Here is a 25,777-nt window from a genome sequence, read left to right as displayed (position 1 = left end):
TCGGAACTCAAATTCTTCCAAAGAACTGCCAGACTCAGTTAAGCCAAGAAAAGGAAAAAGAAGCCAATTATGAATTTCATTACTTCCACACTTCTCCTCAGGAGGAACAGCAGATGAAAGACCATCGAGAGAGAGAGCGAGAGAGAGAGAGAGAGAGGGGGGGGGGGGAAGGAATGAAAGAAGGAAAGAAAGAAAGAAAGAAAGAAAGAAAGAAAGAAAGAAAGAAAGAAAGAAAGAAAGAAAGAAAATCTCATAGCATTGAAGGGCTCGCGATAAAACCAGGCCTTACCCTAGAAGTTCTTCTGAAATTAGACAGGGTTGGCAGGGAGGTTTGAAGTGTATTCCAAGGTAAAACAACTTCTTACTGCCTTACCTTCTCCTTTGTTTAGTCTGATTCTAATGTTACTGTAATTATTGGATTAGTGATTCATTTTCAAAGCCAACTTTACAGACTTGAAATAGCTTTGCAAAAACATATCATATTTCAGTGCAAGAAGACAAGTGTTCATGGTTTTGCCAATTCACTAGAAGCTCTTAAATTGGGCATTTTCCTCCATCCCTGAGGAAGCTTTGAAGTTTAAAAAAGACAAAACTTTATATATTTAGGAAACAGAGTGATTATCCCCAGGCTCTGAACTTGAGTCAGAAGAAAAGCGCTCACCTCAGGAACACTGCGCCACGCAAGACTGAAGATGCGTGGGCAGATGCCAGGCAGAAACGGGTGCCAGAGCCCTTTGATGGAAATCCAAGGTTTCAGAAAGGTACCCAAGCAAAACACAACAAACAATGAAAGTTAATTGCCAGAGGCAAGGCTGTCTTCATAATGGATGGCATCTGCAGGGTTTACCATCCAGTGTTAATTAACTACGGCCAGGCGGGGACTGCCTCCTGATTTCACCAGGGACAACTCCTAAGCAGCAACTCTGTCCCCAAGTGGGTGTGGTCCTCTTGTGCCACTGTCCCCACTGGAAGGGCAAAGGGAATCCCACACTTTCCACAGCACAAAACGAGGGGCCTGAAGAACCGAAACGGCAGTATGGGATCAAGCAGGAAAGCACTGAGCTTTACTGTTAGCAAGGGATCCGCTTCAATCAATTAATGATTTAATTACCTAGACTAATTAAGATCATGAACAACAGCAAGCCTACAATCAATTAGCTTTAGCCAAACTTTCTATTTTGAGACTAAAAGACGATGCTCTTTTACTCGGTTTCTGCAGTACAGCGTGTGGGTGCGTTAGAACAAATGAAGGGGAAAGAATCCTACATAACATTAAGCAAAAATGCAAGGTCACTTGAATGATTCTGAGGTGAAGGAGGCGTGTGGAAAGGGTTACCTGGATAGGATGTGGATATCTTAACATTCCATCAGAACTGAGATTTTCTTTTATTTTTTATTAGAACTGCATATTTTTTTTTATTTTTTTATTAGAACTGCAGATTTTAAAGAGAATTGCATCCCTCTCAAGCAAGCAATGGACCAAAGACAGCAATGTGTCCCTTGGTCATGCTGCCTCTGTGATTTCAGTTATTTCAAAGGAAGCACGTGAGAATACAAAGCCTTTCGAAATCTACCCGACAGTAGTAGTGTGCTTTGACTGCATTGTTCTCGGGGCCAAGTGTTCTTTAAATTACTTAGTGTGACCTAAGAAACTCATAAATTTCATAGGAATGTAGCACAAACAAGGAGTAAGGGGGAAGGGGCTCAAGCCTGAAGACAAAAGCAATTAAAGTTCTAGCCATTCTCCCCTCCTTCTAATTCTACTTTGGAATTTAAGGTTTTATGGTCTCTTTCCCTCATTTTATTGGGTGTTCCTCAGAGGGAGAAGGGGCCTCGTACTATCGTGTTAACCATGGGCCCTATGGTCCCAATTATAGCATGATCAACTACTGTTATCTAGAATCAGTCATTTTAAATAATTCTTTCCCAAACCAAAAACAGGCAAGGCAGACCAGTGTCGTAATCTGTCCCACCCACCACATCCCTCAGTTTACCTAGGTTGGGTGTGCATTTTCTCTCTTAGAACAAGAGTGAGTCATAATATAGGTTTCCTTGTACAGTGCCTGTATTGATGCACTATGCTTATAGTGGATGCTCAAACTTACCCATGGTTGAAAGGCACTTAGCTTAGATTTTATTCCTTACAGACTAAGCCAGCTCTGCACCAAGCAAGGAAACTGATGCAGTTTTCAAAAGTCACCTGAGGTACCTCTGAAATGAAGAGAGGATCTCCACCCAACATAATGGATGCTCTGTATAACATTTACATGTGTTCTTTAATCAGCCAAGGAGTTAACGGGAACCTACCACATGTCAGGCAATGTGCAAATGCATCCGGAACATAGAGAAAAGCATCTAGACCCAAATGGGAGGGCATATCTCTAAAATCAAATTCAGAACTCAAAAAGGAAAAACAAATGTGACTACAGTTATACAATAAGGGAGCATGCACAGAACAGGGTTCCTTTACAGTCAATAAAGACAGGGCCAATAATTATAATAGAGTGTGGTGCATGAATTCCATATGTGGTCTCTGAAGTCACACTAGCTAGGTATGAATTATCATTTACCCTATCCTACATTCACGGATAACCAAGGTTTCTAAAGCACAGGAGTGTTGCAGTGATTACATGAGGTAATCCTCATATAGCACAGGGCATGCACATTCTAGGTGCTCAGTAAACGTTAGCTCTTCCTATTATTAACACTAACTAATAAGGCCTTTTCCTGGCAATAGTGGGCAATGTGTGCCCCTCTGAATGGGTTTCCTTATAGCCCTTTGCAGGAAAGCGAATCTTTCCAAGTCTCAGCTCTCACAAATTTGCTGGGGCAAATATTTAAATAGCTCATGTTATTAGCAATTAACATGTAAGAGCTAAATCAAGAGGCTATCAACATTATGTCCCATTTATCATCATGAAAAGTATTTTAAAATCAGAATAAACAATAATTCATGTGAATATAATCTATTAAATATCATGAATAAGTCTTTTATTTAAAAAAAACTTTACATGTGAAGGACCTTCTAACACTGGTGATCACAGAATTATTCTCAGAATCTTTATCAGGTGAATAATATTAGACTTAGGGTTAAGAGAGAAATAAAAATTCACCTTTGTAAGCATTTTGATCATCAAAGCATATAGCTTTCAAATAATATTTCCACTTTGTTAAAAAAGATTTTTTTAAAAACTATGTTTCTTATGCTTGATGTGAAAGTTTATTTTAATGTAAAATATATAAATTGCCCAATTCATAATGTTATTAATGTCAACTCTTTAATTCAACATACTTGATTAAATAGTTGTTAAATACCATTATAAAACATTATAAAATCTCACTACCAATATATATAAGATAATAATATATTTCACCAGCAATATAACATAATTGTCTTGGTAATTAAGGAAGCTCATTTAATTCTAGTGCTAGTTTATTCAAACATGTAATTACAGTATATAACTAACAAGTACTCTTTTTAATCAAATATATAATTATTAAAATATTTCTGAGAAATATAATTGGCATATTATAAATATATTTCTTTCATGACTACATAAACCTCAATAAGCACACCTTTAAAAAGGCCTGGTTTAATTAGCATACAGTAACACTAGCCTTGAAATGAAATGAAATCCTTAGGAGAAATGACTAATTTGAAGCATAATTTTATATTACCTAAATATAATTACTAAACCTCGCCAAGTAAAAATAATAAAGAAAACCCTAGAGAGATGATTTACCAAAAATAAAATGATTACATGTCTTCAAGTATTAATTCTCAGCTCTGATTACACAAGAGGACCACCTGGGGGGCTTTTATAACACCATTAGCCTGGGTCCCATCCACAAAATGCTCATTCAATTCATTGGGAGTAGGGCCCAGACATCTGTGTTTTTTGTCAGTTTTGAAAGTCCATAGAACACTGCATCAGAGACTGGTTAAAATTTATTTTTCTCTAGTCTATAAATGTTTATAGCAACTTTATTCATAATTGCTAAATATTTGAAACAACCCAGATATGTTTCAACTAGTAAAGGGATAAACAAACTGTGTACACATATATACAATGCAATGCTACTCAAGAAAAAATCGATGGATTCATGCAACAATATGGATGAATCTTAAATGCATTTTGCTGAAAGAAAAAAGCTGGACCCAAAAGACTACATACCGGGGTGGAATGAGGAATGTCTTAGGTGTAGAAACATAATTGTAGTGGTGGATATACAAATCTATGCATCTGTCAAAACCCACAGAACTATGCACCACAAAGGATGAATTAACTGCATATCAATTTTTAAAAATCAACCAAGATGTGGGGTGGGGGTTGAGAGATGGGGGGAAGAGATGGAATGCAGACGGTGACAAATCGCTTTGCCTTACAAATGTGTCACATAACTAGACTGAAGAAGATAGGGAAAGAGCTGTTCTAAGTAATTGTGGAAAATAGCATTTTGACTAAATATCATTGTGAGGCAAAACATAGCCTATAGCAACAGCACCTTCTTGTTCAGAATGGAAAAGAAAAGTCATTAACAAAAAAATGTTTTGTCATTTCTATGACAAATATTTTAATTTGCTCTTTATCAATTAAATTGTGTGAGTACTTAATAATAAACAAGCTATTCTTAAAATCTAAAAGGTTTTGTAAAAATCTTGTACTGGTGTTATTTTAACCACTGCTGTTTTTCTTTTTCTTTTTTTTTCTTTTTTAGGGGGTGGGACAAAATGATGGGCAGTATGGGAATGACAGGCTTCCTAAAAGTGGGAAGGTGGACAGTGATTGCTTCATGGATCCAGAAAAATAAACATATACGAAGCCAAGGGCCAAGTTATTTAAAATGCAGCAGTGGCAGAGGTAGTTCCAGCAGGAGACAATCAATTTATTTAATCAGATAGCTGATCGCCTAGCTGATATGTATGTTATTCTACTGTATTAGGACTTTCATGTTAATACAATTTGAATATATAAAAAGAATACTGATTTTTAGTATGAGAAAAGTCTCAGAATAAATAAATGCATTCTTAGAAACCTATGTGTATGTGCGCTTTTCTTTAAATCTCTAAAACAGGATTTGAAAAAATTAAAAATTAAAGACTTAGAACAAACTCTCACAACTGCATAGCTAAGAGTCCAGTGCCATAATTCCAGGCTCACACAAATATTTGATTTGAACTCCGGTTATCTGATTTGTTCCTGAATGGAGTCCCCATCTTATCCACCTAACATCATCACCCACTGCCACTGGATGGAAGAACTGTGGTGAAAATTACTAAAGACTGACCTGTGAGGTCCACAGTGACTCAGTTACAACCTTTGTCTCAGTTAATCTATCAAAATACTACAGGCCATTGTATCCTGTTGAATTACTATTGGCCAATGAATGCTTGGCTTTATGTTTACAGCCTAAGTAAATATGGGTGGATCAGATAGGAACTGGGCCACAACCCTAACTTTTCCATTCATTTTTCTTTGTATGCACAGAAATCTATCACTTTAGTAGAGGGCTTTTGCACCTGAACTATCACTGCCACAAAAAGCAATGATAGACTTTACATATTGTAACCAGAGCAATCCTAATAAACCCCAAATACTAGCCTTTTCCTTTGCTGTGCACTCCCTTTTTATTCCTTTCTTTTCAGATACAAGTTATGTTCTCCTGGCCTCAGGGCCCTGGCACAAGCTGTTTTTGCTGCTTGTAGAAAACACGTCCCAACATCACTGGTAAACTTTTCTATATTCACTGGGATCTCAGTTTACTACTGTTCCCGGGAAACCTGACCTCTGAACTAGGTCAATTCTCCCCATTGTAGGCTCTGCACCAGGTCCTCTCACTTTATGCCTTTATATTTGGTCCAGGTATTCCCCTGGCTATTCCTCAAATGTGTCCAGCAAGCTCCTGCCCTAAGGTCTTTGAACTGGCTGTTCTCACTGCCTAGAATACTTTTCCCCATGAATAACTTCCTACCTCTTTCTTTTTTTATTATTATTACTAGAGGCCCGATACACGAAGATTCGTGCAAGAATGGGCCTTCCTTCCCCTGGCTGCCGGCACTGCCTTCGCTCTGGCTGGAGACGCCTTTCCGCCTTCCCACGCTGCCCAGAGGCCTGGAGCAGCTGGGGTGGTGTGGAACGTCTGTGTCGTCGCTATGGCGACGACGCAAGCCTCCCGCCCGCCCCCAGCACCTCAGGGTGCCTGTGTATGCAAATTAACCCACCATCTTTGTTGAGTTAATTTGCATACTCACTCCTGATTGGCTGGTGGGCGTCGCAAAGGTATGGTCAATTAGCATGTTTCTCCTTTATTACTGTGGATTTTAAATTTTATTGGGGTGACATTAGTCAAATTTGCTTCAATGTCAGCTTCTCAATGAAGCTTACCTTGACCTGACCACCAATTTCAAATTGAATCTGAATCAACCCCTACACACATGCTTGACATTGCCCTACTCTGTTTTCCCTATAATGCTTATCACTTTTGAAAACACAATATGCTATTTATAATTTGTACTCTTTATGGTGTGTAGTATTCTATTTCATAATATTGAGCCCTTAGAATGTGACCTTTATGGTGCAAATTTATTTATTTATTTACTTTGGTTTTTGGTCAGTACTGTATTCCAAAAGCCTAGAATAAGGAGACTATCTCTGGAATAAATGAATTTCTTAAGTCCCATATATGCAAAACATCTGGAAAGGAAAAAAGGAGGGTACCCAGATTTCAAAAACCTCAGCAACATCTGTGAATTAGAATAGGACAGCCAAAAGACCTCGGAAGAAAATAGCCTTGTGTAAATTTAAGGCAAAGAACTAGAAGGCATTGGCTTCTAAGCACAGAGGAAGCAGCAAATCCTGCAGCTACATCTACCAATTATGAGGCCTGAATCATTGTCAGGTACCTCCGACACCTTATCCCAGGTATTCCTCAAGAAAACAAGTGCAGGAGAAGGTTTGTATTCCCATTTTACAGATAAGCAATCTGAGGTTAGACTGTAAGCTATAAGGACATAGGCCCTGCCTATCTCCATCTTGTTCATTCATATCCCCAGCACCCAGCCAAATGCTGACAAGTCCTAGGCACAGACTATATATTAGCTAAATTAAAATATATGTGCTCTGAGAAGTTAATAAACTTACCCGTTACCACCCCACTAGTAGATAGGAACTCTATTTATTTAAAAGTCAATGCTCTTTCTACCACACCTTATTTCTTCTGAATAAAATTCTAAGACATACATAAACCTACAAAAAATGCAGAGTACACATCAACTATATATCACAGTAATTTTTCAAGGCATTTCAACACAGCAGAGGGACATATATAAATTGGTGTTTCTGATGAGCATCACCCAAATAATGAGGCAACAACCATGCTTCATTTGAACTATTTAATACTGAGAACTGAAAGGTACATTCTAGAGTATATTCCATTAAAAGGGATAAGGCAAAAAAGTTTTAGCAACCAAATCTTTAGCCTTCATACTATGAGAAAGTCATTCTCACAGAACTACCTTATAACCCAGACAAGGCCTTCGGAATGAAATGCTGTGTTCACCCTGCTGCTCACGTGGGCAGTACCCTTCTGAGCACCAGCCTTTGAAATGCTGATTCACTGGCTGAACAACTGTTCCACTGGTCGTTAGCCTCCAACATTCTGAGGCTTCTCCGTGGTAGCCAGAGCAGCCCTGGAGAGACAACGCGCTCCAGCGGCCAAGCTGACTTGACTCCAGCAGACAGAGAAACCAGGTGGAGAGAGAGCGCGTGGGAGCCTTTGCCCAGGCCTCAGGCTGTGAGGGCCACCCAAGGTCCTTAACCCTGGGACTGTGAGAACACACAAAACTGGGAAGGAAAGGACATAAAGGAACAATTATCATCCCCAATTCACATTCACCAGAACGAACTATATAATTGCAGCTAAAGTACTTTACATGTGTCCTTCTGCTTTGTTTTAGGGTGAGAGATAGCCAGTAATGGAATCCACTCTCTAATTCACTTTCCACAAACAGAATCAGCTTCCATGTTTGCTGCTGGTGCTTTAACATTTCTGCTATTGTCAAACCACAGAAAGGGCCGCAAACTGCATGGATTGGGAAGTTGTCTTTAATTTTACAAATTTCTGTTGAGACCCTACACAGAGGGTGAAAACGTGTGGGTCCTAGAACAGATCCATCCCAAAGGTGAGTTTCCATGGCCTCACTATTGTTATTGCTTAACAGTTTCTAATTCAAGCCAGTGTGTCAAATTGCAAGATGTTTTCCATATAAATCTAGATTTCAAGGTTCTCTAAGAAATCCAGAAGACCCTGGACATGTGTTCCCAGTGGCAACACAAGGCTGGTGGTTGCTTCCCTCATGACAGGCTTTTCTAAGAGTTGGACTGGCCTGCTTCAATGATGAATCTTACTTGACTGGTCAAGGTGGGCATTGATTTTGCTACCACTGACTGTAATCAAAGCCCAGTAACAGAGCGGGGAGGGAGGAGAAGGCAGGATCTCAGATGAGTAAAGGCACTTGTCCTAGGCATGGAAATGAGAATGTTAGCTAACTACTAAAAGTAATGTATGGCACCTATGGAAACTATTGGGAGAAACACAAAAACTATAATAAAGTGCATTAGGTGTATCGGCAGAGGAGAGATGGGGTGCAGGAGAAATACACAAAGAAGTGTGCACGCCTCTCTAGCTGTTCCCTCTATGGCTCATCCAGTACTTACCAACTCAATCCATCACAAAATCCTGCACGTTTTTAATCCTCTTGAATAAATTTTGTATCTGGCACCTCCTTATCCTAGAAGCACAGCCACAATTCAGACATTCCTTAAGACCCTTATCCAGCTTGAGTTTACAGCAGTCTCTCAACTGGTGTCTCAACCTTAAATTCGTCCTTCAAACGACTGTACCCAGTGATATGTTGAAAATGTAAGTTGGACCATATCATTTCCCAGTTTAAAAGTTGTCATTGTTTCCCCTATAAGTTGGTAATATCGGGCTGTGCTTGAGAAGGAAATGAGAAATATTTTTAAAAGTATCCGTGCTTGGTCCTTACATTTTGACTTAACTGGTCACTGTGGGACACAGACAGCTATATTTTATCCCCAAGTGATTCCCAAGTATCATCAGGTTAAGAATCACTGACCTACCAGACAAGCTACAAGCTCCTTAGCTTCGACTTAATGCCTTCCAGTATGTTTTCTGTCTCCACCGTACCTGCTAATATTCCCTCCAAATTCCAACAAGTTGCCTCCAGCAATACCTTGCTCCTATGTCTACCATTGCATGCACTTGCCCCCGCTACTCTGAGGGCAGTGAGGGATGCTCTGTCTTTTCTCCAAGTGCCTGAGGCATAGCGGGCACTATGTAAGAGTGGCCGAAGACCTCACAAAAGATGGACCTGGAAGAGTAGGTAACACATGGGATAGCTATGCTGGGTAATCAGAAGGGGGAAGGGGCAATACTAGCCAAGCTGGAAAAAGACAAAGCACTTCTTGAGCGAAATGGAATGTTGGTGAGCATAAGTAATTTGTGGAAGCTTCTTTCCAGCTACAAAGCAGAGCCTGGTGGCCTGGGTAAACACACCAAAGGGAAGTGAGCCAATTTATCCCCTGCTCAATGGTGGTGTCAGGCCCATTTGTTAAACTGCAAACTCTCTAGAGAAAATAGATCCCAGAATACAAGCAATTGTTTTATTACAATTATCATAATACCCTTCCTGTTTCCATCTCCCCCTGCACATCAGGACGATGAAAATGCAAGAAGAATTATGCATTCTGCAATTGCTAAATGGTCTTTTTATATCCCTTTGCTGATGTAGTTTTGATTATTTCAGAAACAGTAGTTATTTCTCCACCACGGTTTCTGCCGCTTCCTTCACATGATTCACGCGGTGGGACTCTCATTCTTTCCCTTGAGATTTTGCTCCGTAGTTGAATAGACTTAACCATTAGTCATTTTCCTCCACATTCGGCCAAGATTTTTATTTAATCTAATTAGCCGTACGTCTTCATACAACTCTAAACAACCTCATCCTTAGAAAAATATAGTCATACCCTTCATACATTTTCAGAAACTGGTGCCTCCTACCAGCTGCCAGGACAAACTGGCAGGAGTTGGTTGTTGAAATGTTCCCATGTGAGTCAGGGATTCCAATTGCAACCAATTGCAAGCCACCCCCTCTTCATGCCCCATAAAGACTTTCCAATTAGCTGACATCTTGGATCACAAGTGGTATTTCTGAGCATTGCTACTATACCAACGGTGCTTTCTTGGTAGAGTTTTGTTTTGCTTTGGTTTTATGAGCACTGAGATGGTACAGAGGACACCTGTACTGGAGCACCTATGATGTGATCAAATTCTCCATGACATTTCTGCTTTCCCCAGCCTTTATGAAACCAATATCAGGCTTCGATACCCATGATTACAAATGTGTTTCTTTACAGACCCCGTTACAACATTCCCAGCAAATGTAACATGTCTCAACACTTTTTTCTCAATATTTAAGAAGTTCATAGCTCCAAATGTGAGGCTCGTGTTGCAACAAAAGCTATCCCATAGCTGATAAGTTATTCATTTTTTAGGAATTTGCTGTCTGAAGTGGTACTAACAGCCAGTTCCTGAAGCACCCCCAAAAGACATAAAGCACAGTAACATGCAAAGCTTCTTCTGCATAAATTGTAAAGGTTAAATGCTATTAAGCATCTCTGTTTGTCAAGAGATGTGTTCCTTGAACTTATTTACTCTCATTAATCTGCTCCCGATAAACATTACTAACAAAGCAAAGTGTTAAAAGAGGCTAATCAAACACTTCTCCTTCCCTTAACTAATCTCCAGGTTAAAATAATGTCCTCTGCTAATATACCTTCTTCACATTCTACTGTCTGGGGAGAACCTGTGTCAGGTCAAAGGCAGGTGTCATCAGCCATGAACCTTAGACCAAATGTGGCTCACTGCATGTGTTTGTAAATAAAGTTTTATTGGAACATCGCCACTCCTATTTATTTACATATTGTCTGTGGCTGCTTTCTTGCTATAAAGGTAGTGTTGAGTAGTTGTGACAGAGATTACAAGGCCCATAAAGTTAAAATGTTTACTGTGTGGTCCTTTACAAAAAAAACACATGCTGACTTCTGGCCAAGAGTCACTGCAAATGTGTCAAGGTTTCAGAATTTGAGCACCAGGTCGGGCTTTAACTGGTGTATATCAATGTGTTTAATCTACTAAAAAATGTACTGCCTTTAAATGCTTATTACCTAGAACTGTGGTCGGCAAGCTGCGGCTGGCGAGCCACATGAGGCTCTTTGGCCCCTTGAGTGTGGCTCTTCCACAAAATACGACAGCCTGGGCGAGTCTATTTTTGAAGAAGTGGTGTTAGAAGAAGTTTAAGTTTAAAAAATGTGGCTCTCAAAAGAAATTTCAGTCGTTGCACTGTTGATATTTGGCTCTGTTGACTAATGAGTTTGCCGACCACTGCCCTAGAACATCTTCTGTGTTACACTTACCAGGATAAGTTAGAACAAAGCAACTCCAGGTCCAAGGCCACTGTAAGCTGGTAGGTACTTCATTTTAATGACTACAATCACCATGTGTTTTAGTTATGTGTTGCTGTGTGTCAAACCAACTCAAAATTTGCTTAAGGCAAAGATTTCCCTGCCTAGAATTCTGCCATTCAGGCTTCAGGTGGGCGATTCTCCTCCTCTCACTTGAAGTCACTCACATGTCTTGTAGTCATCGGGAGGAGGCCTGAAAGCCAAAATGGCTTTGCTCACATAGCTGCCTGTGCAGCTGATAGGGCTCCAATACCTATGGGCTCTCTGGGCATTGCTGTCTGCCCCAGGGTCCCTCCAGCATGCTGGCTGGGCATCCTTCTATGATGACTCAAGGTGCCCTGGAATGGAAATGGAGGCTCCCAGACTTCTAAGCATTAGGCCCTGGGCTGGTGTAGCATTAGGCACAGGGATGGTGCAGCATCACTTCTGAATCATTGTTTTGGTCAAAGCACATCAAGGGACCAGCCACATTCAAGGGGACAGGAATCTGACTTTACCTTGAGAGACGCTGTAAAATATTTCAGCCATGGATTCCAATCCGCCGCATCATAAGCGTCATGATTACAGTGATAAAAATCCGAAGCCTGATGTTACTGTGGACAATTTAGAATCAAACTGACCGGTAAGAGCAACAAAGAAGCCTAACAAAAAATGAAAATTATTTGATAATGAAACACTGGTTGCAGAGAGAGAGACTGTAAAATTTTCCAAGTCAACAGTGGATTCTTCTTTTTTTTAATTGAAATGGGAAAGAAGCCTTTCTAAAAGTCATGCAATGCCCCTTAAACAGTACAGAAACTGTGGGCATGACATAATCTTTTCTACATGACTGACTCCTCGTTCTGACCCTCCGTGAGGTTCCTAGACACCTACGGTGCAGATGTACCGCAGGGCCTCCTGGGTGGTGGCATTGCTTGGGCCTCTGTGCACATTTTGGCTGCTGTGCATTTTTGTGCATCTTATGCCGGCTCTTTTTAACTGTTTTGTCACCTCCCTGGACAGGAGTCAGGAGAGCTAAGTTCTAGGTTTTTCTCTATCACCTAGGCATCTTTTTGCTTCAGGAAGGTCATCTGCTTTGACTGTAGGTTTCCTTTGTCTATAAAGTGGTGATGATAAAATGTACGCTCCTAGAATATACAGGAACAAATTAGATTACAGATACAAAGTGTTTAAATCATTATATAAGCAAGGGGATGGTGTTATCGGAGACATTACTATGAGAAAAATCGCATTTTATTGCTAAAATAAACGGAAACTAATACATTAACAAATTAAATGTCTATACTATAAAATAAAGAGTTAAGATAACAATGGCTAACATTTATGTAGTACTTATTATGGATGGGGCATAGTTCTAAGCACCGAACACTGGTTCATATTCCATCTTCACTGCAACCCTACACCGACCATGCCATGCTCCAGGCAACAAAACTGCAACGTGAAGAAATGAGGCAGCCTGTCTTTGGTTTTACAGATATGAAACAGATCTATGGATGTTCTTTCCCAATTTGCACTGCTGATTTCAAGAACCTGTGAAAGGTCTATTGTATTTCTGCCAAAATTTCCCCCTTCTAAGCCCCATAGAAGCTAAAGGTCAGTGTCTACCTCTCCTAACCTCTGCCCTAACATTCTCCTCCAAAGCTTACACACCATGAGTGGTTCTCAGCCAGGGGTGATTTTGCCCCCAGGGGGCATTTATCAATGTCTGAAGACATTTTCATTGTCACAGTTGGGGGGCTAAGGTGCTTCTGGGTAGAAGTTAAAAATGTTGCTGTACATTCTAAGCACTCTCACAACAGAGAATTGCACAGCCCCAAATGTCAACAGTGCAAAGCTTGAGAAACCCTGGGCTACTCTGATGCCATAAATACAGCACGGAGTATCGCACATACGTTGTATTACAAGTCTATCCTATGGGCACTTTGTTCCATTTGTTGCTGCTCTCAGATATGTATTGCTTAATTCCTTAATGTGAAAACCATTTCAATCAGTGAAAATGCTAGACAGCGCATTTCTGTACCCATCAAGCATTATCGTATGTACAATGGGATGAAAACTAACCTTCCCTAAGTACCTGCCACGTATTAGGCACATAAAGGGTCTCATTTAAACATCACAGAACCCTGTGAGAACTGAGAGCATCTCCAAAGGGCCAGAAGAATTAGAAACCTGTTCCAGGTAAGCAGGAGAGCCATCATTTAAGCTCAATCTAGTTGATAACATGTACTGTCTCACAGAAAACACATGTAAGTTATGGTTTAATAATCCATATTTTACTTATTACCCTACATCCTCATTGGGCTTATAACTAAGTCCAAATACATTAAATCACATAAGCAATAAGAATTTCTTTCCCAAATGGAAGAGGTTTACCAGATAAGATTTTAATGCTGTCATCTACAGAGGAGATACAACCCAGGGTCACCTAGGGACCCTACTGCTATAAACTTCGCTAACAGAAGCATATAAAGAACAGACCTGCTAATGTTCCCTCCTTTCCTGCAAGTCTAAATGGCCACCCCCTCCAATTGAAACCCTACTTTTCATATGTACCCCCACCCCTAGTTCTCAGCAGGCATGGACACTGATGACAGGAAGTGTACACTTAATTACATGCTTCCGACATAAAACTATCATCAGCTCTAACAGAAAAACAAAACTGTCCGCAGCTAAAAGCACTTTTGCTTTTGTTAACGGAAAGCTTTAGTGTCCAAAGCCTACCTTGGCTGGTACGAGGGAAATTTCAATTAAGCTATTTAGACAATGAATTTATAACTTGCTCAGGAGATCACATCTACCTTTCAATGTACTATCTGTGAAATATGTATTTTGTTCCAGTAAAGGATAGTAGTGCCCAATTCAAGTTTCACAGTAGATATCTCAAGAACATACCTGTTTCAATACATACTTGCCCAGCAATCCAAACTCCTTACAAGGCCTACAGGGTCACATGGCCTGGCTGGTCCCATCCCTGCTCTCCTACCTATCTCTTCTCACTTGCTATGTTCCAGTCTCCTGGGCCTTACTTTGTCCTTTAAGCACACGAGGCTCCTTCTTACCTTAAGGCCTTTGCAAAGCACCATTCTGTCTTCCCAAGTGCTCTGATGCCCCACTTTTTCATGGCTGATTCCCTCCCATTATTCAGCCTAAGTGTTCTATCTCACTCAGCATTACCTTCCTTGATATAAATGAAGAGGTGCCATCTCCTCCCTTAGTACCCTCCCTTACTTTCATGGCACATCACTCTGTTTTATTATCTTTGCAGCATTTATAACCATCCAAAGTCACTCTGTTCATTTACCTTTTGTTCATAACCTTGTCTTGCTGAACCTCTCCTCCCTCATCCCTCCACTGGCAGCCCCACTTCAACTGAATGTAAATTCTTTGATAACAGGAATCAGGATCTGGCTTATTTGGGGCTCAAAGTAAATATTTACTGAATGAAATATTACTTTTAAATTGAATTTTGTGATTTAAATTTACTTTTCAAGTAAAAATATGGATATTGGAGGGGTTTCTTTGTGTCATATGACGGATCTTTTTAATGATAAGCAAATTAAAGCAAATTTATTTTTCTCTCACTCCTTTATAAGCATCTTAAACATTTAATAATAACAGAAAACAATTAAGAAAGAACTACTGTGTATTTACTTTTATAGATTATGCTTTCTGTATTTTTAACTCTAATGTACTGTGTGTTGTTTTTTTAAACTAAAGATTTAAGTACTTAGTATATTTTAATGTCACACTTAATGATTGTCACAATATTGTTGTGATATCATAAAACATATTACACACTGTAGAGTGAATTTAAAACTTTTGTCAGAGATGAAAACTTGAAACATCTTTTAAAGTAAGACATTGAACTTCACTCATAATTTTAAACTGATTATGTACTCAGCATTTTCTTTACAGATATTAATATAAATGTAAGCTTAAATAATATTACCTTAACTTACAAAGTGGGGCTGTAAGAATGAGCTGTGTATAATATTTTGGGGGAAACATAATGCCATGTCAAAGAAAAAAAACACACAAAACCAACAGATTACTTGTATGGTACTGTAATATTGAATAAGCATGAGGTCCCTTTTTGGCTTGGTTTTCTCTTTCATTCCAAATTATAGTAATCTCTTGGCGCCTCAAGTTTTAGGAGAATGTCCCTTCACATACGTCAACTAAAATGATTTTTTTAAGTGTCAAAGCATTCCAGTCTCCCTCCCCTCCTCTACTCTGGTCCCCTGCCCCCCTTCTTCTCCATAACTTCCAAGGGATCTTAACAGATCTCATGGCCAATCTGGCTGGCCAGGGCTCCAAAGAAATTTCTCTAACTTGCAGCCTCATTGATGTCTTTATAATGTAAATCTCTTTCTGCTACTCCTGCAGCTGTCCTTAGAATAAAAACCCAAGATCTTGAACAAGTTCTATGAAATCTAAGTACTTAATATATTTTAATGTCACATCTAATAACTGCAGTATGAAATGACCTTCCGTCTACTTGTCTAGCCTGATTTGAAGTCTCTCTCCTCCTCACTCTCTGGGATCCAGGCACAACCATTCTTTCAGTCCCCGAACACCCTAAGTTATCCCTGTCTGGGTAGATGAGTATGCTCTTTCTTGGGCTCTAATGGCTCTTTCACTTGATCACTTCTACTAGCTCAAAATTCATTCCTTGAGAGTCATGCATGTGATCAAATGTAAGAGAATTATATATACCTTTTGAGTTGATGTAAAAACTGGTCAAATCTGTAGTTTAGTTCACACTACTGTGCCAATGTTGATTTCCTGATTTTGATCACGTACTGTCATTATGTATTATTCTATTATTGGAAAACACTAGGTGAAGGATATATGGGAAATTCCTATAAATGTTTTAAACTGCTTTTAAGTTTAAAATTACTTCAAAATAAAAAAAATCACTCTTTCAGCAGAACCTTTTATTACCTTTCTGAACAGATGAGGCACTTAATCTCCCTGTTTTCTGACCTCATAACATGTACCATAGTTAGAAAGTACAAGACTTTGAGATTAAGGTTAAATATGTGTCTATCCCACTTGAGTTTAAGTCTTTTAGGGGCAGGTTCACATCTATATACTTCACCATTTTATACCTAGTAGTTAACTCCAAACTTGGCACAAAATATGTGTCTAATAAACATTTATTAAAGGGACTGTTAAACACATGAATGAGCCAATCAGTCAATGTCCTTTCTTAGCTCGAATGTAATAAAGTTATATATATTACATTTTTTAAAGATACTGCTCAAATTATGAAGTTAATGGAATAATAATTGTCAACAGAGATCTAAACATGGATGCCTCTAATCTAGAAATGGTGCAAGCTAATGAGAAAAAAAGCATAATAGCCACAAACATTTAGTGAATAGTTAATCCTATTATGAAAAATGCTTTACAGGCAGTTTCTTTTTAAAGTTAATTCTTATAATAACCATATCAAGTGCATGTTATTTTCAATCTGCGTTTTGCAGCTGAGAGGCACATAGATTCAGCTTGCCCATGGTCAGAATAGCTACGTAGCAGAGGCAGGATGTGAATACCTGTTCTCTAATTCCTGAGCCTATATTCTTAAGGGCAACTTCCTGCCTAGAGAGACAGTCTGAAAACACTGCTTGGGAGAGTTCTGAAAACTGAACGATGAATTCTGAAGACAGAGTACAAACTGATATGAAACCACACTTCTTTAAACCTTTGTATCTACATAATTTTGCACAAAGCTTTTCATGCGAGTGTGCACACACACACAGTAGCTTGGCGAATGAATAAATGAAGCAGAAGCAAACTGAGGAAAAGAGGAAAGACAGAATTATGGGTAAGGGGATTGGTTTCCACACAAGAATCTCTTTGATTCTTCATTTCCAGACACATGCTGTTTGAAAGTTTTCTGAATTAACTGAAGCAAGACAGTATGTGTAGGAAAGAGGAGGCTGCCACATGAATGAAGGTTATTTGAAATGAGTCACGTGAATCATAGCTAACTGAGGAAAATGGAAGACACTAAGAATGTGAAGGAAAAGGCATGAGGACATCATACAAAAGATTAATCAGTTACAGCCAGGCTATTAGCAATCACAATAAGTAATTCACAGATATTTTAGACTAGAGGCCCAGTGCATGGGATTCATGCACTGGTGGGGATTGGCTCGCTGTGGGAGCGCCGCTCATCCAGGTCAGCCGAGTGGCTGTGGACCTGCCCTCTGAGCAACTGCTCCCTGGTCTAGCATCTTGTGTAGAGCCGGAGCACTCGCCTCTCCAGGGGACCCGGTCGGGGCTGGGCCCAGGGACAATAGCACCGAGACGGCAGAGTAGGCCTCAGTGCCACAGTGGCCACAAACCTGCCTCCCAGCCTCCGGGGTCAGCTCTGTGAGCCTAATGGCAGCACTGCATGGCCTGCAGTTGTCCGGAAGAGGCAGCAAGGAGTGAGGAGGAAAAACCTGGGGCGAGGAGACAATGATCGCAGCCAGGGTTCCTGCCTGTCGGCCCGGAGTTCACAGTGGGAGCAGCTGCTCATCCTGGTCAGCCAAGCTGCACTCCCACTGTGGTAGTGCACTGACCACCAGGCAGCAGCACCTGCATTGAACGTCTGCCCTCTGGTGGTCAGTGTGTGTCATAACGACTGGTTGACTGGTCGTTCCACTGTTTGGTCGCTGGGCTTTTATTATATAGGATACCGTTCCATCCTTCAAGCTTAGGGGCTCATCACAAACGGAGATAACAAATATACTTCCGATTTTTTTTTAAAGCACATCCCTCTACACTCAAAATGCTTTGAAATGTATACATTTGTTGATTTTGAAACATATTCTTAACCTCACTAGGTAGATACAGCTTTACTGGGTGTAATGAATATAGAAAACTCTGCAATGGGCCTAGGGCAGTGGTCGGCAAACTGCGGCTTGCAAGCCACAAGCAGCTCGTGAGCTGCGGTTTGCCGCTCTGTTGACTGATGAGTTTGCCAACCACTGACCTAGACTCTCGATTCCAATAATTACAGGCTGTTGTTGTTCCTTGTGATTAAGCCCCTATCCCAGTGGGCGGCAAACCATGGATCGCAAGCTGCATGTGGCTCACGAGCCGCAGTTTGCCGACCACTGGCCCAGGGGATCGATAAAACAACTGGAATATTTTCCTTGCTGCAGACAGCTGGATGCTGCTAATTTAGCTACTTTAAAGTTCTTTTTTACTAACTACGCCATCATCATCATTACCATCATCATCATCATCCACATTTTAAAGATAGGGAAACTGAGGCAGAGAGCATGATGGTATCATGTTCCAGATTACAAAATGACAGCCAGAATTTAATACCAGTTTGAATTCACAGGTCACTTTCTTAATGCTTAACCTATGCAGCTCATTAGGAAATACATAAAGGGAAAATGATTATCTTACAGCATATATATCAGTCTCCTCTCCAATGCCAAAGAAATAAACACATTCCCTGGATATAGTGATATAACAATATACACGGGGAAATGAATTCCTTTCATACAGGATGGAAATACAATGAGGTCATAGGGATGAGAGGAAGGTTCCTTAACATTAAGGAAGAAAAATGAAGGAGTGTTCACCATTAGAGATTTTTTAAAAGTGACAAAAGTCAATAGAAAATGGATGAATGAGACCATCTGAGGAATTAAACTATCAAGAGCTATGTTTCTAATGATGATCCAGTAAACATGCAGGTCCAATTATAGTGGCCAAAGTATCAACTCAGGTCTAGAATGTGGTAAGTGATTTCATTGATGTGAAACCAGTTTGATGAAAAGGGGTGTTAACAGTAGCTGCCTGGCTTGCATCTGGTTAAAAAATAACGATTGGTAAATAAAAAATTAATAACAAATTAAATAACAAATTAAAGTTTCCTAGGAAAACTAACAGAAACCAGTATGAAAACTCAGCCAAAAGAAAAATACCCAGGACTACACAAATATTATATAATCTAAATTCATCTCGAATTTGCATGCCCATTATCGCTGAATTGACCTCAAGCAGACCATGATCTAAACTAGAACACTGGTTGGCCTGGCATGAGAAAGAGCTGCTACTAGTGCTCAAACAGAAGTCACACTTAGCTTTCCCTAGACTGTAGCTCTACCGTGTGTGCATGCATTCAAGAAACAAGCAAAATCATTCCAAGCATTTTTACTCATCTAGAAGGTAACTTCTCAGAGGAATGCAAAGAAATAAGATCCATGCACACATCCAGACTTAATAGTGGAGACCTGTAGGGCATTTTAAACTGGCAATGGCAAAGACTATAATTTTCTGCTTAAGGAATATTATCACAATTTTTCAACCTGGGTTTGAACCAAGGCTTCTAAATACCTCTCCTACTTAATGCAACATCACACCTAACACTTTCCCATGGCGTTCAACAGAGCAGATTACAATCCGGACTCACTGGCTCTTTGGAGTTAATCATTTCAAAAGGCAGTGCGTTGAACACATTAAATTAACATTGTAAACTAGAAGGGCTTCTTTCCATTCCCTAACCCTGTATAGTCTGCTTCTTCAAAAGAGAAAATAATTATTTCATAGTTCTCAAATTGCTCTGACAAACTACTATTAAAATTTGAAATGTAACTCCCAATCACTTGTGAAAATACAAAACAAGTAAAAAGGAAAAAAATGAATACAGCTAAATGTGCTAATGACCAGTGACACAGGTAACGGAAGCCTGAAAAATATTATCTTTATGCTGGTGAAGAAAACAAATTTTTCTTCAGTGCTACCTATATCTTGATTCTGTCTTAGTGTTGTAAGGGAAGGTAATGGAACACATTAATGGGTTACAACCTAAATCCTATTTTATCGATAGTTCTTTAAACATTCTTAGTGGCTAAAATGATCTCCAATTCTACCATGTGCTTTCATGTACCATGAATATCCTCCAGTGGATTACTAAATGATGTTCTTTCTCCTTTTAAAATGTACAAAAGAAAAATGGCTCATTTTTCCTGTTTCACCAGGAAGCTCAGACTCATTTAAACACGCTATTCAACAATGCCAAATGAATCTGATAAAGGGAAAAATATACTAAATCAAGGCTGAGTGGACAAGGGCAAACTAAACAAAATTAATTAGCAAAGAAGACGACCATCCCCACACTTCAGTTGCATTAGGAAGAATGAGAGAGAATGGATCCTTTCCCAGGTTACATCTTGATGTTATGAAAGCTGGTATCCCATGAATATGTAACATGATACATATCTTCATTTAACTAGAAATTGCTAACCATGCCGTTGTTACTGCTTTTGTAAGACTATGGTATAGGCCAGTGGTTGGCAAACTCATTAGTCAACAGAGCCAAATATCAACAGTACAATGACTGAAATTTCTTTTGAGAGCCAAATTTTTTAAACTTAAACTATATAGGTAGGTACATTGCTATTAACTTAATTAGGGTACTCCTAAGCTGGCCTTTGCTAAAAACTCAAGGGGCCAAAGAGCCGCATGTGGCTCACAAGCCGCAGTTTGCCCACCACTGGTATAGGCAGTGTGATGAAAGAGGAGAGGAGCAGGAGATGGAGGAGGGGATGATCACCTATACTAGAATGTATTTTTTAAAACATTACTGTAAAAGTATTTATTCCTAAGCTCCTGACATATGCCTGCCACTTCCCACCACAGAATTAAACAAGAGAACAGGTACTCAGTAGAAGATCCTTTTTACTCATCTGGAAGGTAACTTCTCAGATAAATAATTTTATCTAATAACAAAGAAAATCTCTAACTGCAGTATGATATTAAAGTGGGTTCCCAAGGTCTTCATATGCTTTTGTCAAAAAGTAAAAATTGTAAAACAACTCAATTCTTTCACTCTAGCCAAAACAGAAAAATAAAGCCATATGCCTGATTTCTTTAATAAACTAAATTTAGATTTCAACTTTAAAATTGGTTTTGACATAAAGGGCTTTAAAATAACAAGAGCATCTTTCATTTGGGTCTTTTCCCAGTTAATTATTTGCTGGCATTGTATGAAAAATTCCTTGGCTTCACTCTAAACCAACACTCCCAAGTGCTAATTAGGAAACTATATACATTATTAACCAGAGAATGTTGTGCTTAAAACATGCCTGTTCCATATGTATCCTATTATTAACATTATTCTTTCACTCCTGGAAAGCTCTCTTTAGAAAACGGAGCTCCTATTTAAACAAAGAAATTGGCTGCTATTGAGGAAATTCTTGTCAAATGCAATTAATAGGTGGGGGCCAACATGACACAGGATCCTTGCCTTTGAAACATCCTTACCATGAATCAAATTTAATCTCACTGACATAATCAGTGGAGGGAAAAGCTAATGATTGCAGATGATATACATTTTCATAGGACCAGGGGACTCCCAACCAGAACAGCCAACTCTCATATGAGCTAAACCACTACCGAGGAACCAGACATGCTGTGAGTACAAGCCACAGACATGTCTCTTTCCAGTACTATCGCTTCCAAAAGGCCACAGGACAGATGGGAAAAGAAACAGATGCTGACAAGGTAGACCTAACGATTCCCTAATTACGAAGGAGATATGATCTTCTCATTAATTGGCCAGCTAATTGACCACAAACAATCTCAGTTTCGTGCATTGAGTCCAATAACCCAAACTTTGGTGTCTCTGCTCCACAGACTTCTCACACTTCCACGCCCTTCATCCAGCCACGAAGTTGTCAGTTCTGCTTGATTTGTTTGAATGCTGTACTCGACGACAGCTGTCGGAAACAGTACATGGGAACAGCTGCTATGACAGCTACAAGGGGCTTGGAGGTTTAATTGAGCTCAATGTGACACTGTGTGTTTCACTAAACATAGAAATATCCACAAAACTAAAGAAGTTTCTGGTAGGTCTGAACAATATTTACTTATTGGCAACACCAACTGGTTAACCCCAGTTTGCCTTATGTCATTAGTCTCATCGTATCTGAGTTATACTGGTTGAGAGTATTAAAAAAAAAAAAAGAGGACAAAACAGTAGGAGCAGTTAGATGCACAAAAAGAAGAGGGCATTAGGAGAGCGAGAGGAAGTGGTAAGGAAGTCACGTCAATAATCTCTTTCAAAGGCTGGCTGGTGGCCAAGGAGAATCCCACAGTGTCTCAGGATTTACTTCCAAAGGAAACGCATTCAGAGGCCCTGAGCCCGGTGCCAACTGCAAACAAAACCACTCATTATGGTCTCAGCCCCCTAGAGCAGGGGAGAAGGCCTTACTCTCAGCATCTGCGCGGAGGAAGAAAGCGAGGAGCAGCAGCAGTGGCCTGGCTGCCCGCACCATCCTGCAGCCCGGCGGCAGCACGCGCTGGTGGCTCGGATTCACTGCCTCTGACGCCGCCGCAGCGAGTGTGTCCGATCTGAAATTCCAGCTGGAACTCTTTCAGAGCCTGCGAGGGGACAGACAGAGACACGAGAGGGGAGAAAACACAAAGACGGCTTAGATTCCTCACTCTCCTCCCCTGGTCCCATCCCAGCCACCGCTGAGACACACAACCCACTGTACATTCCAAGAAAGTGTAACCACGATGCCTTTGTATTAGGACGCAAATAACTTGGTTTGTAAAATGGGGTGGCCCTCGCTTCTCTTGTTCCCCGTTTTCAGGCCATCCTAAAGCCAAGCCCCTTGAATTTCCCTCTCTGTGTATGCCACCTTTGGGGCAACACTCTGAGGAGAAACTGTCACTTCTTGTGAAACATTATGTGAACACAAGCGTGGAAGGAAGCACAGCAACGCTCTGAGAAAGATTTAGGAAGCTCTGCCGTGCAGGATAATCGTCTATCATTGGCAGAATAATTCGAGCTGCTTTCTTGGCACCAGGTGAAATGACAGGGCCAATTCAACTTCCCCAGCTAAACAGCAGAAATTAGAGTTCTCTCCACCAGCACATTTGGCTTCTTCCCTGAAGACACATCAACGTTCAAGTCTAGTTTGGCTTCAATAAGTCAAAACAATAGCGCGAGCCACTCTGATTTAATAGGCGTTTATATGCCTCCTGGGCAAGGCTTCGTTTTTTCAATCTTCTTTGTAAAATCAATCACAAACAAACTATTTTTAGAGAGCCTACTGTGTGCAACTTGGCACAGTATTGATTGAGTCGAATTCTATCCTCTTTGTGACTTTCCACTTTAGTAGGGGGAATACGACAGATACAACAGATGACTAATGTGAGTAAGTGATTAGTGCCAGGGAGGAAAACCAAATAATGCCATCAAAGATAGGATCAGGCCCTGGCCTCTGTGGCTTAGTGGTAGAGCGTCAGCCTGGGCACCAAAGGCTTTCAGGGTCAATTCAAGATCAAGGACATGTAACTGGGTTGTAGGTTCATTTCCCGGCCCCGGTTGGGGCATAAGTGAGAGGCAACCAAATGATGTTTCTCTCTCTCTCTCTCTCTCTCTCTCTCTCTCTCTCTCTCTTTCTCAAAATCAGTTGAAAAAATAACCTCTGGTGAGTATTAACAACAAGAAAAGGAAGGATCAGGAATGGCATCCTGGAAAAAGCAGTGTCTCAAACGGGCCTTGGAATATAGGCAGAATTTTACCCAGAAGGAGAAAGGCATTTCACGAATTCTATGCAGAGGCAGGGCAGTGGACAGGATCTTTGGAAAAGGTGAGTTGCCTGGTCTGCCTGGAACAGGGCTTCCTCAAATGTCTGTGTGCTCAGAACCACGTGGAAGGCTTGTTGAAACAGGTAGCTGGGCATTCCCCCACCCCCGGAGTCTGGGATCCAGCAGGTCTGCGGTCAGGTCCAAGAACTTGCCTTTCTAACAAGTTTCTGGGTGATGCTGATGTAGCTGGTCCAGAGGCCACACTGAGACACTGGGTTGGCATGATGGATCCATTAGGAAACCAAAATAAGAGGTGGCAAAAGAAAAAAAAAGTCCTGGATAGCCTGGGATACCAGTCTAAGGCAACCAGCCTCTATTCAGCAAACCACAAAGAGAGCTATTTAATGTTTTGGAGCCAAGGAACAACATGCAACCAGGCCTTGGGAAGATTAACTGACAGCTGAGTGTGGGATGATTTAGAGAATGCTATTAGGCCATAGCAGGAGTCCCAGGTGAGAAGTAACACAGACCATAAGAGTGATGGCAGTCCTGGTGGGAATGGAAGAAAAGGGAAGCGGTAACTGGCTTCAAGCAATAAGGTGAAGTATGACTCTTCAGGTGATAAATAATTGTTCCTATAGAACCTTCAATAAATCTTGCAGGGCATCTTATAGAGTAGGCTCATGAGAGAGAGAATAGTGAATGCTGTGTTTCCTCTATCATTGTGAGAAGAATTTGAGAATGACAATCAGAATTCTATTCCAAAATGAAACAGTGTATCTTTAAGTTTTCTATATTGAAATATTTCAAACACATACAAAATTTTTGACAGGAAATACCAGAGCTATCTAGAAATAACCAAGTCCGCTAAAATAACTTGTCTTTTTAAAAGACATACTGTAATACAGATCCTATAGTGGTTCTTTTCTGAAACTGAGCTTGAACATGAAAATGAAAACTTTTTGAGATATTATCATTCCATTACTATGCATAAGTGGTGTGAATGCAGGAAAGATAAAACTAAAAGGGGGGAAAATCATTCTAATTATAATTCCACTAAATAGTCTTTTTTTTTCTTTCTGTCAATTTGTGGGTGACATGAAGAAGCATGTTGTATGTTGAAACACATCTACTTGAAACCAAAAGCTAGCCAGCAGCTCCAAGTCAGCTATTGTTATCAATCTTATCTGGAAAACAGCTCATCAAACCGTTCACAGCTATCAAATGTTGAAATCTCAAAACTTCATAGGAAAGGTGCGAGGGGAGTCAGCTTTCCACCTCCCCTCCCCCTTTCACCACTCCCATCCTCACGTCTGCATTTCTAAGGACAGCAAAGTCCAGGTGACATTAGTCCTGTCAGACTCAATTTGTGTCTGTGCAAGCGTATCAGCACCAACTGCTCCATAATGACTCGCTGCGATCACAGAGATAGAGTGGCTTCTCCCCCGACTCGAATGAAGGGGCATACAGAGACCAAATTCTTTCAAATGAACCTACAAATGTTACCTCGGACTTGGAACAGTGATAGAGATCTAAGAAATGAGCACACATACAAACACTCTGACTTATACAGAAACTAGAGGCCCAGTGCACGAAGATTTGTGCAAGAATGGGCCTTCCTTCCCCTGGCTGCTGGAACTGCCTTTTCGCTCCAGCCTGGAGCCGCCTTTCTGCCTTCC

At 40.3% G+C, this 25,777-nt stretch overlaps 1 protein-coding gene across 32 annotated transcripts in view; it reads right to left on the bottom strand.

The window, feature by feature from the left end:
- Positions 1–25,777, bottom strand: part of PTPRD (protein tyrosine phosphatase receptor type D) — a 2,215,209-nt gene that overhangs the window by 386,399 nt on the left and 1,803,033 nt on the right. For 30 of the 32 annotated variants that reach the window (XM_080668837.1, XM_080668841.1, XM_080668865.1 and 27 more), the window contains one exon: positions 22,771–22,940. In XM_080668837.1, coding sequence (XP_080524963.1) covers positions 22,771–22,834 — 64 coding nt within the window. In that variant the 5' untranslated portion in view covers positions 22,835–22,940. Of the gene's footprint in view, positions 1–22,770; positions 22,941–25,777 lie in introns of those variants that run through there. The other 2 variants (XM_080668857.1, XM_080668858.1) reach the window with 1 other exon arrangement.

The sequence above is a fragment of the Plecotus auritus genome (assembly GCF_963455305.1).
Source record: "Plecotus auritus genome assembly, chromosome: 5".
NCBI lineage: Eukaryota > Metazoa > Chordata > Mammalia > Chiroptera > Vespertilionidae > Plecotus > Plecotus auritus.
This window is presented reverse-complemented; position numbering and strand designations above follow the sequence as displayed.